We start from the raw sequence: 14,379 nt of genomic DNA on the forward strand, positions 1-14,379 counted from the left end.
ATCACTGGCAGCACACACTGGTTGAAAAAACACGCACTTTTGGGAGAGGAAAAATGAAAATGACGATAAATAACTTTAATTTTTATGGATTTTATATATGATATTTGGGGATCTTGTTGACTCAAACTGGATTTATGTATATGATGTGGACTTAGATTAAGGATTGGTCTCCGCTGCGGTCCAACTTAGCTGCAAGCCGCTGAGTGACGTCAGGCATACATCAAACCGATTGCTGCTTAATTTTTCAAGAGATAGGTTTTTCAGCACGAGGGTCACCTGATGGTAGGTTATATAGTGAAGTGCCCAAAATTTTTTTTTATGAAAATAAGGGACGAGACGAGCAGAACGTTCAGCTGATGATAATTGATACGCCCTGCCCATTACAATGCAGTGCCGCCCAGAATTCTTGAAAATCCCAAAAATTCTGAGTGGCACTACAATTGCGCTCGTCACCTTGAGACATAAGATGTTAAGTCTCATTTGCCCAGTAATTTCATTAGCTACGGCGCCCTTCAGACCGAAAGACAGTAATGCTTACACACGGTGGCGAGCGCACTTGTAGTGCCATTCAGAAGTTTTGGGGTTTTTCAAGATACCTGAGCGGCACTGCATTTTAATTGGCAGGGCGTATCAATTACCATCAGCTGAACGTCCTGCTTGTCTCGTCCCTTATTTTCATAAAAAAATGTACACAAATAAAACCATTTCTTATTTTATTCAGCCTCAACCGTCAACTTTAAGCATCACTTAACAGGGAAACATTGAAATATTGACATAAAAGCGAAAAAGTAGTGTTAACGTCTGTTCAATATTGCATGAATCTCTACTGAGCGAAAACCTGTCCAATGTTGTTATTGACAGCACTCTGACGTTGAATATTATGAAGTTCGCTCTTGTATTTTAAGACTGTTTCAATATTCCTACGATAGTTTTATTTTATTATTCCTGTCTGTTACTTGTCAGATTTATACGTTTTTTATGATATTACAAGCAAAATACAATTTTGTGTTAAATCTGCGGTTGAAATAGGGAAATCACTTAGCGAATTGGTATATTTAAGTGAATTCACAAAACCAGGGAAGGTTTTTGATTCTATAGTATTTTTTATAAATACTTCGATAAGTATAATTAGATAACCCGATTTCTCTGCTAATGGTGAAACAAATTTAATGTTTTTTTTTTTAAACTTCTGTCGGGCTTTGGGCACTTTTGATATGGAGCAAAAAGCGCAGGGTAAAGAAGATAAAGTATTTTTAAGTCAGAGCGCACAAGGGGAACAAAATTAGTACTTTACCCCGTTTACACTATTAAAGTATATGTAATATTAAAGCAGCATATTAGCACTTACCTGATCTAGTTTTAACAGCTCTTCAGGTGTATCAGGCAGCTGACCCAGCATTAGAGGAGGGTTGATGTTGACTTCCTTACCGAGCGAACGCACCACTTCTTCACGGTTGTACCGATCAGCAAACACGCAGGATGCGGGGATCAGCCCATGCACCGTATAACTTATAGCTCGTACCAGAATCCTGTGGGATGATAACGGACTTGTAATTGATGTCGAATCAGTCTACGTTGAAGAAATTATCAAATTTGTTGAAAAAACTATTAATTTAGTTTAAGAAACTATCAATTTAGTTGAAGAAATCATCAATTTAGTTAAAGAAATCATCAATTTAGTTTTAGGAATTAATCAATTTAATTGAAGAAATTATCAAATTTGTCGAAGAAACTTTTAATTTAGTTTAAGAAACTATCAATTTGGTTGAAGAAATCATCAATTTAGTTAAAGAAATCATCAATTTAGTTGAAGAAATTATCAATTTGATTGAAGAAATTATCAAATTTGTTGAAGAAACTATTAATTTAGTTTAAGAAACCTTCAATTTAGTTGAAGAAATCATCAATTTAGTTAAAGAAATCGTCAATTTAGTTAAAGACTTTCAATTTAATTGAATAAATTATTAAATTTGTTGATGAAACTATTAATTTAGTTGAAGAAATAATCAATTGAACATAATAAACTATCAATTTAGTTCAAGAAGCTATCAATTTAGTTGAAGAAATTATTAACTGTTTAGGAATTACAGCAAAAAGGCTCAGTTTATGGTTGTCACGTTTGTTACTTTTCATACCTCGGTATACAGTCAGCATGACAATATTAAAGCTGCAGCACTTTTTGTACTTTTATAACGTCAACGATGCTGATGCAATCAACAAACTTTTCGTAGTAATCGTCGGTTTTGAGTTCAGCTTGCTAATGAAAACAGACTTAGTATTTTTCATCAATTTCCATTTCCGATTGAAGTAACCAGCAATTTGAATCAACAACTAAAATTTTGACAGATGCTAGTTGAAGCAATTATTTTATTTATTGCTAACAAGCCTCTCAAACTCAAACCAAAATATAATAAAAGAAAACAATGTCAAAATGTTTTCAATACAAATTTCAAGGAAAATGCCTGTTACTTTAGTGGTAAAAAAATATTGATGTAGGTTATACCTCCATTATGATTCTACTTCTATTTGAGGCAATTTGAAACAGATTTAGTCATAAACTGGAAGTTATTGATGATTTAAACTGGCAACTAGAGTTTCTACGTCCACGCGTTCTTTAAGATTCGTGATTCGTTCGTGTAGATGCACACGAACTCTTTATTTTACAGAAAAAATGTATTCGTGTGCTTGCAAATATTAAACAAAGAGAAAGCTGCAAACCTCATTTTCAAAAACTAAATATTCTTACAATACCGTGCACATATATATTCGAAATATGTAAGTTTGTAAGAAAACACCCAAATCTATACACTAAAATCATAGACGTGCCCCGGCACAACACACCTCACTATAAAAATAATCTTATGCAAACTAACTCTAAATTAACATAACACAGTTCCGGTCCCTACCAAATATTAGTAAAATTTATAATAAGTTACCAGAACACTTAAAAGCCGAAACCAATATTAAAAAATTCATAAGATCTTTGAAAAAGTTACTTTTGGAAAATGTTACTATTCTATTAATGAATACCTAGAGGAAAAATATATTTGAATGTCTGCCCCTCTGTCGTTCATTGCTATGCCTTATTACGAGATGCATGTGATAATTATTTAGTACTACAATTTTGTTTAGTAACTAAGTCGCATGTAACGCAATTAAATTAAATAAATAAATAAAATAAGATACATAGAAATAGCTAATTGCAATTTGGGAACCAAAAACAAATTGATACGTGGTGGGATCAAACCGGGGGCACTGTGAGAGTCAATGGTAGCACAGTAATAGAACAGGACTTTAACTTCTGTTCGCGATGAACAAAAGAAAGATTGATATCTTTCTTTCTTTGATTATCGAAGATGTTTATTTCGTCTGTCTTAACAGGATTAGAATTATAGTTTCTTGTGTAGTTCAGGTGTCGTGTGCAAGTAGTTGAAGTAGAATAGAATGAATGAATTTAGAAGGTTGTATTTTTGACAGTTAGATGAAGGATGAAGTATGGTTGACAGAGTAGATAAACGAAGTAATGTTTGAGTTATTTAATGGGTTTACATGTATGGCTCGATATAATAATAAAATTCAATTTAATCCAGTCGACGATAGGAAATCTGGCGTCGACAACTTCATACTAGAGCGTCCGAATCAACATACGCACACATACACATGATTTATACGGCCGCTAAGCAATCTTGGGAAGACAAAAATATTGAGTGCCACGCAGTACGCCACCGAGACTTGTCGCTGTCCGTGTTAAATAAGCTGCACCGCGTCGTAGACGTCGTCAATCTTTTGCATGTGCCAACCCTAGCGCTCTGCCCAGACGTTAGTATAATTTTCAAGGAGACCGCTGAGTTACGCTACTGTTATATTACTTGTTTTGTGACAGTGCTCTCCTACGCGGATATTCGCGGGGCCTGTCTGATAATGAAAAAAGGGAAACCTGAAATTCTTTGCTAAATCTTAGCTTCATCAGGCGACAAAATTACTTTATTTCTTACTTGCAAGATTGCAAGTAAAAATAACCTATGAATACCACAGCAACGCAAATATAATAAATACATAATACATTGTATTCGATATATTAAAATGCAAAAGTCTCCCATAACATAGTTTGTCTCTATATAAAGCTTAAAATGGAATAAATTCCATAGGGAGGGATATTCCGACAACAAAGCAACGCTACCTCTTATAATCCATCACTGTTCAAAATTGACAAGTGAGACGAACTCAACCGACATTATATATTATTAAATAAAAGAGGGAAAATTCTACCTTAATATAATTTTATTTATGGGATATATCCACATAATATGGGTTTCAGGTTCTTTACTGGGTTATAGCAACAAGAAATGAAGAAGACAGAAGTAATAAGTTCAACTATTTAATATTGAAATAGTTGAACTCGAGAAAAGTTTAGGTTATTACTTTAATTATGTGTATATACATATTATAAAACAAATCCTCCGCCGCGTCTGTCTGTCTGTGATAAACTCAAAAACTACTGCATCTATCTTGACGCTGTACACCAATGATTCTCGAGGTACATAAATTAAGTTTTTGTATACATTTTTGTATATATTAACGAAATTTGTTGATGTCGGAAAAAATAAGCCGTCTAGGAGCTTTGAACGAAAACGCTCTCTAAGCCCTTTGAGATATATCGAACTTGGGTTGCGGCATTGGGCTCAAAGGATCCAAACTGCAAAGTTGACGCCGGTGCTAACGCGCTTATTCCGGCACTCATATACAAAAGGCGTAGTCCCAGACTCATGGATGTCAGCCCTTGTCCATCCGATCCAAAAAAAAAGAGACAGTTCGGATCCGGCAAACTACATGCCTATAGCTATTGCCTATTACCCCCCTGCTCTCCAAAATCATGGAGACCATAATTAACCACCTCTCTAGGTATACCTAGAGGGTCACCAGTTGATCAACGACCGACATCACGGCTTTCGCCATGGTCGAACGGCTAGTGATCTTCTGGTATACCTAGCACATAGATGGGCGGCGGCTATCGAAAGCAGGGGGGAAGGCCTGGCAGAGATCGTGTATGGCACAAGGCGCTTCTCTCAAAACTTCCATCAGTTAGGCTTCCCGAGAGCTTATACAAGTGCACCTCCAGCTTCCTCACTGGTCGTTATCGACGGTTATTGCTCCAATCCCAAGCCAAACACCAGCCGTGCCAACATGTCCCGGGATAGCGTCAACGAGAACAAACTTGTGTCTGAAATCGAGACAATGCTTTGCAAAGTCTTGGAATGGGGCCGACAAAATTTAGTCCAATTCAACCCCAAGAAGAAACAAGTTTGTGCGTTCACCACTAAAAAGTCTCCCTTTTTTCGTATCCCCTCGATTCGAGATAACTCCTCTAACTGCCACAGCCTGTATTGGCATACTTGGCGTCGATATATTGAGCGACGTTCAGTTCCGTGGTCACTTGGAAGAGAATGCCAAACTGGCCTCTAAAAAGCTTGGTGTACTCAGTAAGGCGAGACAGTACTTCACTAAAAGCCACCGCCTGCAACTTTATAAGGCGCAAATTCGGTCTCAAATGGAGTACTGTTCTCACCTCTGAGCGGGTGCTCCCCAGTACCAGCTTCTTCCATTTGACCGCATACAACAAAGAGCGGTTCGAATCATCGACGAACAATCCATCTCCGATCGGCTTGATTCTTTGGCATTGCGTAGAGATGTGGGTTCTCTCTGCATCTTCTACCGCATTTATCACGGGGAGTGCTTAGAGGAGCTGTTCGGGTTGATTCCAGCGGCCGAATTCAACCACCGCGCGTTTCGTTAAAAAATTCTTGCCTCGCACAGCCACTATGTGGAATCAATTAATGGGTGCGGTTTTCCCGAACAGATACGACTTAGGGAACTTCAAGAAAAAAGCATACTCCCACCTTAAAGGCCGGCAACGCATTTCTTGACACACCTGATGTTGCGGATGTCCATGGGCGGTTGCCTCACCTCTTGCCCGTTTGCCCCCTCGCATATAAAAAATAAAATAGAGCACGACAATACTTCAAGCCAGCCCACATTCTAGCACTGTACAAAGTACATATGGAGTGTTGCTGTCATATCTGGTCTGGCGCACCCCAGTATCAGCCCGACCCATTTGACCGCATGCAACGCAGAGCAGCTCGAATTGTCGAATTGAAGAGACCCAGTACTCTGTGAAGGGCTGGATCACTTGGCATTGCTTAGAGACATTGACATGTCGAGAATATAACAATACCTCAAGCGCTCCACTTATGAGGCATGCAAATAAAGGCATAAAGGCATAATAGGCATATATTTTCTCAAAATTGATTCCTTTAGAAATCTTTTTGATGTCATTTCTAATAACTTCTAGATACTACTACCGCTTCGAAAACAAATGGCGCACTGAGAGAGAAGAAGCGGCGCAAGAAACTCTCCCAGCATTCTTTTTTTGCGCCCTTTTCAATAAAAATATACAATATTGTACAGTCATTTCTATCGCTATAAAGTAATCACAATCAAGTCCCAGGCTGTCAGGAGTAATAGGATTTACGACAGAGCCATTTTTTTATAAAACATTTAAATTTATTTATAGATAATGGCTGAACAGTGGCTGGGATAGCTTTATTATAGAATTGTATACCCTTAAAGCTATTATGTATCTTATAATATAATATATTCAGTAATCTGTGATAGTGGGTCGTAATTACTATCAAATATATTATTGGCAGTACATTTAACCTTTAACATACGTAAGTATTGGATATACTTTAACAATAGTAACATGAACATTGCATAGATTATGATACCTTAATTAATTTAACTTTCAATTACTTTTGATCGATCGTTATAGAGACAAATTATTACAGCGTCAAAGATGGCGCGATTCAATTGTGTTCAACCTATCTTATGCACAGTTTCTCGAGCTCTGTTATACTTGCAGACTTACTTATGGATATTGTGCTGTATTTGTAATGCAAATAGGGTTGGTTTTTGTATGAAAGTCTATGCAGCTACGGAGTATATGCTTTTTGTTACTTAATTTATAAGTTATGTTGTATCCATCACCTGTATGTTACGAATGCTATTGTTCTAAAGATATCATTTGAACGCGGTATTGTTCCAGTCTTCGTCTAGTAACGAACAGGGAATTGACGTGAGATGTGTCAGATTTCAACTTAAGAGAGATTCAAAATAGATTGAAATTGAGTTATCTCTTTCACTCGAATACTAAGTAGAAGTACCAGTGGGAGGCTCCTTTGCACAGGAAGCCGGCTAGATTATGTGTAACATAAAGGTGCCTTTTGCTGCCATGAAGCAGTCATGTGTAAGCATTAATGTGTTTCGGTCTGAAGGGCGCCGTAGCTAGTGAAATTACTGGGAAAATGAGACTTAACATCTTATGTCCCAAGGAGACGAGCGCAATTGTAGTGACGCTCAGACTTTTTGGATTTTTCAAGAATCCTGAGTGGCACTGCATTGTAATGGGCAGCTCGTATTAATTACCATCATCTGAACGTCCTACTCGTCTTGTCCCATATTGTCATAAAAAATAGGGACAGCAGGTGCGCATAAGTGTTAGAGTAACATACGTAAGCGCCGTTTATCATTATAACTACAAGGGCACTTAAAATTGTACATAAAATAACCTCATTTAATAATAGTATTTCTGAAGATTCAGTCAAGTATTACAAAATCAATATAATACGCGTGTGCTTTAGACCACACGAGTGAAGTAAATCTAAATATTAATTTGTAAAATTGTTCAAGAACGAGATGAAATTACGAAATAATTGAAATGTGAGCTGAGACACAATATAGTAGGAGTGAAACTTCAACAGACAAAGTTTAAAAACAAATATTTCTAAGTTTCTCGTAAATATTTTCCAAAAAATATTTCAATAAAATTTTGTTTAAAAAATAATATTTCCAAAAAAAATATTCGTGAAAAAAAAAGGTTGTTAACAAAACTTAACGTCCATTCGCATCGCCACTTTTCGTAACGCTCTCGTCACGCATTCACCAGCAGGTTACTCCCCAAGTCAGATTACTTACCGAATAAGATCAGGAACCTATATTGTTTTGGTTAACAGCCGTTTTCAATAACGTATCTCTAGTTACGGATAAATTGCTATCACCGTTTAATGTGAAGATCTTATCTATCCATAGTTATGTCCAATATACTAATATTATTAGTTATAGTCCAATGCTATCTGTCGATAGGTTATTGAAATGCAAGTAAGCGTAAAAGGATAGATTTATAGACCTATAGTTAGTTAAACTAAGGATAGATAGGTTATTAAAAACGGCTGTTAGAAAATACCAAAATATTAGCAAAAATGACGTTCTATACATGAACGTCATTGATTTGTAATACAAATATTTTAGTCAGTGACATTTTCATTATATGGGATTCATACAATGAGCCGGCGCAGGGAACTTAATATATAAGGCAAATCAATAAAAAACAAAATCGCATCATTATGATGAAATACTGGATTTATCGAGTTACAAATGTTGCGAGTGTATAAAACTGAAATCTAACCAACATCTAATTAAGAACAAATTGTATTGACCGCAGTTCTCTCCTCTTCCAAATTTAATTTGTAGTGGACAAACAAGAAACAAATTAGAGCACTATTTGTCCACTGGTTTTAGTTTGATTACTAGAGCACTTGTTTACAATGGTACCAAAAGAGTTAATAGAGTTAATTGAAATGTTTGTATATTTTACTCTGTGAAGGCAACATACTCAAAAGCTACATGATGAGTTAGGGTTTAAAGTATGAAATAGTCATTTTGTACTGGAAAGTTCAATATTTTTTATAAGTGAATTGTATTTCATCAAATACAAAGTGACTTTGCAGAGTTTTTTGATCCTCAGAGGTCTATCGCAAAGGCATAAATAAGTACTTCATTAAATGAATTTTACCTTTAAACAAATGTTTGTATATTTCTGTATAAAGCAGTAACTTGTATATCTTATCCCTAATATAAATAAGTAGTCATCTAATGCGATGGCAGGAATGTATATCTACAAACCAAAGTTCAATAGTTCGTTCAATAAATATATTTTGACTTACGAAAAAAGTGTTTGTATTTTTCAGTGCAAAATAGTAATTTTATACTTTAACCCCTAATTTAAGTAAGTAGTCATCTAGTGCGGTTGTAGATTAAATGTACACCCACTTAATTCTTTATGAAAGTAAATACTTCTTTAAATAAATATATTTTGGCTAGAAATAAAATAGGAGTTTTATACTTTAACCCCTAATTTAAGTAAGTAGTCATCTAGTGCGGTGGTAGATTAAATATACAGCCACTTAATTCTTTATGAAAGTAAATACTTCTTTAAATAAATATATTTTGACTAGAAATAAAATAGGAGTTTTATACTTTAACCCCTAATTTAAGTAAGTAGTCATTTAGTGTGATATTAGAAATGTATCCCCACTCAGTACCTAACGAAAGTAAATACTTCGTTAAATAAATATATTTTGACTTACAAAAAATATTTGTAATATTCAGTATAAAACAGGAATTTCATACTGAAACCCCTAACATAACCTTCCAAATAATATATAAAATGCAATAATGATAAATAAATATCCAAAATATATTCATAGCGCATTCGTACCACAGATAATAAATAAAATTAGAATCGTAACCTTACAAATTGGTAAGAAGTTATTGCCAGCTGGAGACACATATAACATAAAATAAAATAAATAATATTAATGAAAAGGATTGTGTGGTTTTATGAAACCACGGTAAAAGTGAAACTTTTTTTTGCATTATAGACATTTAACTAATAATTTTTGGAATAATATTCCATTAAGGGTATAAAAATCACTTTATAAATCTTAATTTAATACTTGGCAAATTGGAATGATGTGAGTAATAGTCTATACACTACACGGTCAGCTGCTGCGAACTATAGGCGACAACCAACCGTCACGCTAATGCAACACACAGACGAAAAAGTTTGAGACGATGTAATAAAAGTTTCACTTTAAAAAATCAGGCTGCACGTTAGAAGTGAAAAACCTAACCTTCACATTTAAAAAAAAATGTATGGGTTTTTTAAAAATATTAAGAAAGTATCTAAGACTAGCTTGTTCATCAAAGAGAATGTACCTTTCTTAATATATGCGCTTGTAGATAAAGTATTTTTAATGAAATTTCATCGTGCTCTCTCCATTTTATGTTTTTCCTTGACAGAGAGTAATGAAAATACCTTTGAACGACAATATGTCAGGAATCTTATCAAGATTTCTATAAGACGAGTTTTAACGTGGCGTCATCAGTACTTCCTTACGACCCGTTTGTCGTCATACAAGTATAATACATGTATTGTTTTCATTAACGTACAAAAGTGAGTTATTGCACGTCAATCATTGGTTTTTTATTCTTCAATTTATAATAATCCTTTGTTGATTTTGACGTTGACTTTGTAAAGTTTCCGTAACGCAACTATTTAGAATTATTTCTTAACTAGCTGCTGCCCGGGACGTCGTTCGCGTGGACGCTTTAAAAAAACCAAAAATAGTTTTTAAATATTAAGATGTTAGTTTCCGAGTAATGGTCCGTTTTACCAGTGGGAGCCTCCTTTGCACAGGATGCGGACTAGATTATGGGTACCACAATGGCGCCTATTTATCACGTGAAGCAGTACTGTGTAAGCATTATTGTGTTTCGTTCAAAAGGGCGCCTTAGCTAGTGAAATTACTGGGCAAATGAAACTTAACATCTTATGTCTCAAAAAGACGAGCGCAATTGGACGTAGTTCCAAAAAAACCTTCCAAGCCACATACATTTTATAGTTTTATAAATATTAGTGTATTCCATACATGTGAGCTGGGCTACTAAGTCATGATGTCATTTAAAGAGTGACAGTAGGGCTGCCATTTGTTGTCAGTCCGTTAATATGAATCACGTGACCAGTTTTGTGTTCTTAACTTCTAAACTCAATTTCGACATGATTATGGTTTGGAACGTTTTTCTGGATTTACGTCCATTTGTAGTGCCGCTCAAAATTTTTGTGGATTTTCGAGAATCCCGAGCGGCACTGAATTGTAATGGGCAGAGCGTATCAAATACCATCAGCTGAATGTCCTGCTCGTCTCGTCCCTTATTGTCATAAAAAAATTGATGTTTATATGTATATATGTATGCTTAAGTATGTATATCAAAGATATCATTGTCATGCAACCTTATTACAGACTATAAGTAGGTACCTAGTTTGGGGCAAGATAATTTGTGTAAAAGTGTGTCAATATTAATATTATCTAACGCCATTATTTAGCTATAGTACTTTCACATATTATGACAGAGAAAACAGTAAGAATTATCAAAGTCAAGGCTTACAAGGAAATACTTAAACATATTGTATTAGGAAACAAAAAATAAAGCACATTGAACTTTGAAAGGGTCGATAATAAGTAACATTAAGATGAAACACGTATGAAGACTCGACGAATACCTCAACCGAAATTAATGTTCAATTTCGAGAAGTTTTTGTATTGTCATACTCAAGGACTTTAATAGCGGAACAAGTCAATTGAGGGGAAACTTTGAAATATGTATTTTTAAACTGTGTCCGTTGAAGTTTTACTTCTACCACAGTCTTAAGAAACTCTTCCCTGCAGTCATCCCACGAACATGTCTAGACAGGGCAATTATTGCTTTCGTGAGTGTCATTAACGAATTTATATAGTAAATTGGAATGGCTAGGTCAGCGCAGCCAGTTAAATTTTGAAACAAGGTTCGCATTCAATGTCCTGTCAGTCCCACTCCATCATTCCGCCTCTTTTAGAGGAAGTTTTAGGTACAGTGCCACCAAGTGCTGGAATGATATACCACCACCGTTTCGCAATCTGAAGACTGTTGGAACTTTCCAGAAAAAAGTTAAAAATCTCATCCTTACGTCTATTTAAATTATTAAGTATCTGCTTACAAATTATGTGCATAAGTCCTACATTATAAGATTTATCTTATTAATAATACATAATGGGATCGAAGTTTTAGTTTGTTTCTGCAAATATTTCTAAAATTGCTGTTATTTTAATATTTATGTATGTATGTATATTTATGTAATATTCTGAACAAGTAGAAGCTAATTTCAAATTATCATCTTTAAAAATAATATGATGGAACATTTAATAAAACTAAATTTATTTTTTAACATTAATAGTTACTCAATGGGTCACCTGGGGGCTGCTGAAAATCAGCGCTGTGTTGGTATTATTCCAATGCAGCATGACGCTGAGTCAGTTCCTTTTGATAACAATGACTGCTACACAGTACTTTTAAATTAAGATAATCACTATAATATTATGCATACGTTTGTTTCATTTTTTTTTTATCATTTGTATATTTTTATGCTAAGTATAAGTTTTTAATTATTATTTTTTTACCTCTAAGTCTTTTTTAGTTGTATTATTCTGTGTGGTTTGTGTTTGTTATTAATAAAGTTTTCATTCATTCATTCATTCATTCAATATGACATCTATTTTGAAATCCAAGATGGCGGATGTTGTAAATTTGTGAATTGCATGCAGTCACCATCTTGGATTTACATTCTGACATCACTATCTATTTCAGCACCCTCAGTCACCATCTTGGATTTACATTCTGACATCACTATCTATTTCAGCACCCTCAAAAACAATGAAAACGACACGCGTGATGACAAACTTTGATAATTTTTTGCAGCCGCCATCTTGAATTTTCATTCTGACAGCACTAGCTGGTATTGGTTTCAACACTTACGAAAACCATGACAAACAGTAGGTTAGTGTTTTTGTCCAAAATAAATAAATATAAAAAAACCCAAGAAAACCATTAAACCACACTCATAAAAAACATGATAATAAATATTGCAGCCGCCATCTTAGTGTAAATTGTGAATTATGTTCACGATTTTATTATGATCGATCTCACGGACTTATAATTCGAATACCTACTAATTCTAATAATAATATAACAATAAATCATTCTTATATACTATGCTACTTTATAGTTTAAAAAACGAAAACTGGAGTTTTGATGGAGCCGAGTTGAATTTTGAAATTAAAAAAGATCGCGGAAACAAATAATAACGTGGCACTCGATTCGTTTGGACCGCGAAAACCGCTTAGGGGCCCCGTCGATGCGCATGTTTGTGTGAGTGTATCATTCCGAACGTTTGTAGGTAGTTTCCGTACAGGTACATAGTCTACTGTGCTTTTGGTCCCTGGTACGAGGGACAAAAGTGGCCGATTCTCTCCAAGCAAGACGACTTATGTCCCTAGTACCACGAACTAAAAGCGAGCTTCCAGGTGAGAAAAAAAATCATATACGCACCACGTGAGATAAGTAGGACATTACCACCCGCGATTGTCAATATTCTGCGAGTGAGAATGACCTTCTTATCTCCCTAGGTGCGATAATTGAAGAAACAACAAACTGAGAAACACTCACTACGCAGATCATTAATCAGTGCAGTCAACTGTCACTGTCCGAATCGGGTTTTAAATTCAACACACATAACCAACACTGAATAAAAGTTTTACATTGCTGCTTATTGACCAAGAATATTTTTAATAACTGGAGTAAATGCGCCAATGTATATATATAACAGTCTATAGTATAATGTAAATTTGTGGCATGTTCCATATTTCGGGCTGGTTTTTATACGACGTGATTTTTCTATATGTATATCTAAATGATCGGACAGCCTGGGACTAGATTTTGATTATTTTATAGCGATAGAAATGATTGTACAATATTGTATATTTTTATTGAAAATAGCGCAAAAAAAGAATGCTGGGAGAGTTTCTTGCGCCGCTTCTTCTCTTTCAGAGCGCCATTGTTTCCGAAACGGTAGTTGTATCTAGTAGTTATTAGAAATGACATCAAAAAGAATTCTAAAGAAACCAATTTTGTGAAAATAAATGCGTTTTATGCCTTTTATAGAACTTCAGTTACATGCGCAATCTTATACACAACAAACATTAAGATAAATCATAAGCAAATAGCTAGATAAATTTAAAATCCATAAAAAAACATTTTGTAAATCTGTAATTTTTACTTTACTAACAGATTTCTTCCTCCATCCAATTTATATTTATAACTAGCTAATACGCGCGATTTCGTCCGCGAACACTCATTGGCGAACACACAAGACTAAGTATGTAGTGCTTATAAAAACCGTTGTTTAAATGCTGACCGCCGAATTTTGGGTTCAACATATTTGATCACGCGCAAGAGTTGTCACTTATCGTTTTATTCTATTATATTCTTTCTATTATGGAAGGTATACCACAAGTTTGCCTATGTCACGTTTAGGTAGACCACCAAGCTTAGAGTATTTGTTTACCAATTTTAATGGTAGTGATCGGTGCTAAAGATTGAAACAAGTTT

At 34.9% G+C, this 14,379-nt stretch overlaps 1 protein-coding gene across 1 annotated transcript in view; it reads right to left on the reverse strand.

Moving 5' to 3' along the window:
- The window catches only part of LOC126974057 (uncharacterized), a 236,362-nt gene that overhangs the window by 36,072 nt on the left and 185,911 nt on the right, over positions 1-14,379 (reverse strand). Inside the window, exon 10 of the mRNA XM_050821441.1 lies at positions 1,349-1,529. Within this exon, the coding sequence (XP_050677398.1) occupies positions 1,349-1,529 (181 nt within the window). The remainder of the gene's footprint in view (positions 1-1,348; positions 1,530-14,379) is intronic.

Source organism: Leptidea sinapis, chromosome 31, assembly GCF_905404315.1.
Source record: "Leptidea sinapis chromosome 31, ilLepSina1.1, whole genome shotgun sequence".
Classification (NCBI taxonomy): Eukaryota; Metazoa; Arthropoda; class Insecta; order Lepidoptera; family Pieridae; genus Leptidea; species Leptidea sinapis.